The sequence below is a fragment of the Nicotiana sylvestris genome, chromosome 3 (assembly GCF_000393655.2).
Source record: "Nicotiana sylvestris chromosome 3, ASM39365v2, whole genome shotgun sequence".
Taxonomy (NCBI): Eukaryota; Viridiplantae; Streptophyta; class Magnoliopsida; order Solanales; family Solanaceae; genus Nicotiana; species Nicotiana sylvestris.
In genome coordinates this window covers 170877249-170882834 of record NC_091059.1, presented here as the reverse complement: position 1 = coordinate 170882834, position 5586 = coordinate 170877249, and the positions used below count along the sequence as shown (strand labels likewise).

Here is a 5586-nt window from a genome sequence, read left to right as displayed (position 1 = left end):
ACACCGAAAGGAGTTGTTCGTCAGGTAATGAATCGTTGATCTCTAGGCCATCACGATCTCCCCTCCTCCTCCAAGTGGGACAAGTGGCCCGCCACTTGGTTCTCACTACCCTTCCTATCCACAATCTCCAAATCAAACTCTTGAAGTAACAAGACCCATCGCATCAGTCTAGGTTTGGAGTCCTTCTTTGTCATCAAGTCCCGTAGTGCGGCATGATCGGTATGAATAATAACCTTAGCACCCATAAGATACGGCCGGAATTTTTCCATAGCAAACACAATAGCCAAAAGTTCTTTCTTGGTCACCGTGTAGTTCACTTGAGCATCATTCATTGTCTTGCTCGCATTGTCACCAGATGAAACATTTTGTTCACTCTTTGACCCAAAACCGCCCCAACAACAACATCAGTCGCATCACACATGAGTTCAAAGGGCAAGATCCAATTAGGCGCGGTAATGATAGGAGTGGTGGTCAACTTATGCTTGAGAAGTTCAAAGGCTTGCATAGACTTGTCATCAAACGCGAACTTAGCATTTTTTTTCCAACAACTTGCACAAGGGATTCACTACCTATGAAAAGTCTTTGATAAATCTCCGGTAGAACCCCGCATGCCCAAGAAAACTTCGAACTCCCTTGATAGATGTGGGGGAGGGAGCCTTGAAATCATATCGATCTTTGCTTTATCTACCTCAATACCATGCTTCAAAATTTTATGCCCAAGAGCTATTCCTTCTTCCACCATAAAGTGGCATTTCTCCCAATTGAGGACAAGATTGGTTTCTTCACAATGGGCCAACACCCTATCAAGATTATTCAAGCACTCATCAAATGAATCCCCCACAACACTAAAATCGTCCATGAACACCTCCAAAATGTCTTCCACTATGTCGGTGAAAATGACCATCATACACCGCTGGAATGTAGCCGGTGTATTACACAACCCAAAAGGCATCCTAGAGAAAGCAAAAGTGCCATATGGACAAGTGAATATGGTCTTCTCCTGATCTTCTGGAGAAATCAAGATTTGGTTATACCTAGAATACCCATCCAAGAAGCAATAGAAGGCACACCCAGCAAGTCGGTCTAACATTTGGTCAAGGAAAGGCAAAGGGAAGTGATCCTTGCGGGTCACTTTATTCAACTTTCGGTAGTCCATGCATACCCTCCAACCAGTGATTGTTCTTGTAGGAATCAACTCATTTTGAGAATTTGTAACCACGGTCATGCCACCCTACTTCAGTACACATTGCACCGGTGAAGTCCAAGAGCTATCAGAGATGGGGTACACAACCCCAACATCCAACCACTTGATCACCTCCTTTTTTATAACTTCTTGCATTGCCTCGTTCAACCTCCTTTGATGCTCCAAGGAAGGTTTTACATCATCTTCCAGAATAATCTTGTGCATATAGAATGTGGGGCTTATTCCCCGAATATCAGTTAAAGTCTATCCAATTGCATTTTTTCGCTTTTAAAGCACCGCCAATATGGCATCAACCTGCATGTTGGTAAGGTATGAAGAAAGAATAGCTGGCAAAGTAGAATTTGAGCCTAAGAACTCATACCTGAGGTGTGTAGGCAGTGGTTTCAACTCCAACACTGGACGCTCCTCAATTGAAGGTTTAGTTGGCGGAGTCTTTCTATTCCCAAGATCCAAAGACAATTTCCTAGGCTCATAAGAATAAGAGCCCATATCATGTAAAGAATTCGCATACTCCACTCGGCTTGCATCCTTATTGACATCAGGATTTAGCAATACGGCCTCCAATGGGTCCTCCACATTGATCATTGCACTGGTGTCATCAATTATCACTGTTGTGACGAGGTCAACAAAAGAGCACACCTCGGTAATGTTGGGTGCTTCATAGACTTGCACACATGAAAAACCACCTTTTCATCACCCACCCGGAAGGTGAGTTCCCCTGCTTCCACATCTACCAATGTCTTCCCCGTAGCTAGGAAAGGTCTTCCCAATATGATTGGAACTTCGTAGTCCAACATCACAAAGTTAGATGGCAAGATAAATTTGTCCACACAGAAAAGCACATCATCAATAATACCCAATGGTCTCTTCATCGATCTATCCGCTATTTGTAACCTCATGGAAGTCGACCTAGGTTTCCCAATACCCAAGGTTTTGAACACTGAGTAGGGCATCAAATTGATACTAGCTCCCAAATCACATAGAGCCTTGGCAAAATTCGCACTCCCAATGGTGCAAGGAATGGTGAAAGCACCGGGATCTTCAAGCTTCGGGGCCATTGAATGCACTATAGCACTAACTTGGTGAGCCATCTTTATAGTTTTACAATCTATAGAATGCTTCTTTATGACCAAGTCTTTCATGAATTTTGCATAGCTCGGCATTTTTTCAACAGCCTCCACCAAAGGCACATTGATGGACAAGCTCTTCATCATATCAATGAACTTTTTGAACTGATTATCATTTTTCTGCTTTGCAAGCCTTTGAGGATAATGTGGAGGTGGCCTTGGCAAAAGAGCCTTGGCTTTAGGCACAACCGACTCTGGCATGTCTATTATGTGTTCCCTAGATGGGTTCACATCATTTTGAGTTTCCACCTCGACATCTTGAATATCAATCCTCACTTCATTGTTCATATTTTCTTCAACCACATCTTGAACTATCAAAGGGACTTCATCTTCTTGCAACTCAACATCATCATCCAAGATTTGCTTTTGTTTGGAGGCATTCACATCATCGCCTCTCCCACTTCTTGTTGTTACCGCCATGACATGATTGTTTCCACCCTTAGGGTTCACTACCGTATCACTTGGTAGAGCACCCTTAGGGCGAGTATTTAAAGACTGTGAGATTTGGCCTAACTGTACCTCCAAATTTCTGATAGAGGTATTGTGGGAAGCCAACTGTGCATCCGAATCTGCATTCTTCTTCATCATCTGTTCGAACATCATTTCAATTCTACTCATATCATTACCAGAAGAACTAGGACCTTGAGATGGAAATGGGGGTGGATTGTTCGATTGTTGGTACATTGGGGGCCTTTGAAAGCCTTGCCCCCGATTTCCTTGGTTTCCATTGTTCCATCCACCTTGATTGTTATTGCTACCCCAATTATTGTTATTACTATTCCAATTCCCTTGGTTGCTTTGATTGTTGTTCTGATTGCCTCAGTTGTTGTTTTGGTTGTTGTTCCCCCAATTACCATTGTTTTGTTGTTGATTGCCCCAATTACCATTGCCTTGGTGTTGATTGCCCCAATTGTCTTGAGGTCTTCATTGTTGTTGGTTGGAAGAGTTTCCCCGTTGGCCTTGATAATTATTCACATATTGAACCTCTTCACTTTGTTCATCATAGCCATCATTTTGAAATCCATCACAGTTATCATCAAATTGCTCAAAATTCTCTTGATTTTGTTGCCTTCTTTTGTTGACAAGCATATTGACACCCTCCATGGCATTCACTTGGCAAGGATTTTGGACTTGTTGCAATTGTGACTTTGCCAATTGGTTCATAGTAGTTGTCAACTCCGTTATAGCCTGCCCATGATCATGTAATTCCTTGTGCAAATGAATAACCGTGGGGTCACCTTGAGGCACATTGGCTCTACTTTGCCATGCAGAAGAAGTGTCAGCCATCTCGTCAAGTATATCATATGCCTCATCATACGACATCTTCATAAAGTTGCCCCCAACAAGTTGGTTCACTATGCATTGATTTGTTGTATTGATGCCTCGGTAGAAGGCTTGTTGTATCATAGCCTCGGTCATATCATTGTTGGGGCATTCCTTCACCATTGTTCTATAACGCTCCCAAATCTCATGCAAAGGTTCTGTGGGCTCTTGCTTGAAAGCCAATATCTCATCTCGCAATGCCGCCATATGCCCCGGTGAGAAAAATTTAGCAATGAACTTATCCGCCAACTCATCCCAAGTAGTGATGGAATGGTTGGGAAGTTGCTCGACCCAATCCAATGCCTTCCATCTAAGTGAGAATGGGAAGAGTCTCAACCTAAGAGCATCCTCGGAAAAATTTGTCTGCTTGCTCCCCCAACATGTATCCACGAACCCCTTAAGATGTTTGTAAGCATTTTGATTTGCAATGCCCGTGAAGTACCCACGCTGCTCTAGTAAGGTCAATATCACATTAGTTATCTGAAAATTGCCCAACCGGATTTGGGGTGGGACAATAGCACTCGCATAGCCTTGGTTCGGAAGTACCCTGAGAGCCACTCTTGGAGGTGGCGGAGGAGGGTCTGGAATATTGTTATTATCATTTGCATTGGCCTGGCAGCCTCTACGTTGTCCTTGAGGTACAAGAGTCACCTCATCATCTCCGACATCATCTACATCCTCCCCCGCAATCACATTTCCAAGAGGGTCGTTAGCATTGTTCGCTACCATTTGGTACCTAAGTTGTGACACAAATAAGTAAGTGACAAAGAAGGAAAGAAGAACAATACACAAAACTAACTAAATAGATAGCCAAAACCGTTAGCTCCCCAGCAATGGCGCCAAAAAGTGATCGCGGCCTACTCCGCACTACTATTGAGTAGCGAGAGAGGGTCGGAGCAGATTTTACCCAATTTAGGGTCGGGATCGATTTCCATAGAAATCTAGAATTTGGAATTAAGTATCTATCTAGTTTAGGATTGCATATGTGTTCCAAATTACACTTCTAATCATTTTTGGGGTTTTCGTTTTACTTCTGCTATTATCAACTACAAATGGTAAATGCAACTAGATAAAGCTAAGAGTTAATCTAAAAATGGCTGTTCAAATGATTTAACAGGCACTAGGGTAATGAATTTCACCTAGGTGGTTAATTGATGGGTATCACCTAATCAAAGCATAAGCAAGAAGGAGTATAAAAGGTATCAAACTCCCTAGTTATCAGTACGCGTGGTCGAAATTGAATTTCGGGAAGTCCGGAGTAGATTTGGAAAGAGAATTCTCATTTTAAAAGCTTTAAGTTGGAAGAATTAACTAAGATTGGATTTTAGAGTAAATGACCTCGGAATCGGGATCTGAAGGTTCCAGCAGGTTCGTATTATGATTTCGGACTTGGGCGTATGCTCGAATTGGGTTTTGGATGTCCCGTGAGCATTTTGGCGCCTATTGTGGAAGTTAACATTTTGGAAGAAATTTTATAAGTTTGGCTTGAAGTGCATTTCAGTGTTATCGATGTCCGTTTGGGATACCGAGTTTGGGAGTAGCGCTGTATGGTAATTCTGGAGTTGGGAGCGTGATCGGAAGTGAATTCGGAGGTCCGTAGGTCATTTTGAAGTCATTTGGCTAAAGATAGAAATTTGAAGGGTTTTTTTTGAGAAGTTTGACCAGAAGTGGACTTTTTGATATCGGGGTCGAAATCCAATTGCAAAAGTTGGAGTAGGTCCTTAATGTTGAATATGACTTGTGTGAAAAATTTGAGGTCAAATGGACGTGATTTGCTAGGTTTAAACATCGAAAGTAGAAGTTGGAAGTTCTAGAGTTCATAGAGCTTGAATTGGAGGTCGATTCATGATTTTAGCATTGTTTGATATGATTTGAGGCCTCGAACAAGTCCGAAATGTGTTTTGGTACTGGTTGGTATGATTGGTAGGGGTC

At 42.4% G+C, this 5586-nt stretch overlaps 1 protein-coding gene across 1 annotated transcript; it reads right to left on the bottom strand.

Annotated features, from left to right (window-relative positions):
• Positions 1-1471: 1471 nt before the first annotated feature.
• LOC138888352 (uncharacterized) lies at positions 1472-4383 on the bottom strand. The gene is made up of 5 exons (XM_070170203.1): positions 4201-4383; positions 2563-2844; positions 2238-2451; positions 1891-2144; positions 1472-1774 (listed from the first exon to the last, which is right to left on the bottom strand). The coding sequence occupies exons 1-5, from the start codon at positions 4381-4383 to the stop codon at positions 1472-1474; spliced, it is 1236 nt and encodes a 411-aa protein (XP_070026304.1).
• Between the last annotated feature and the right edge of the window lie 1203 nt (positions 4384-5586).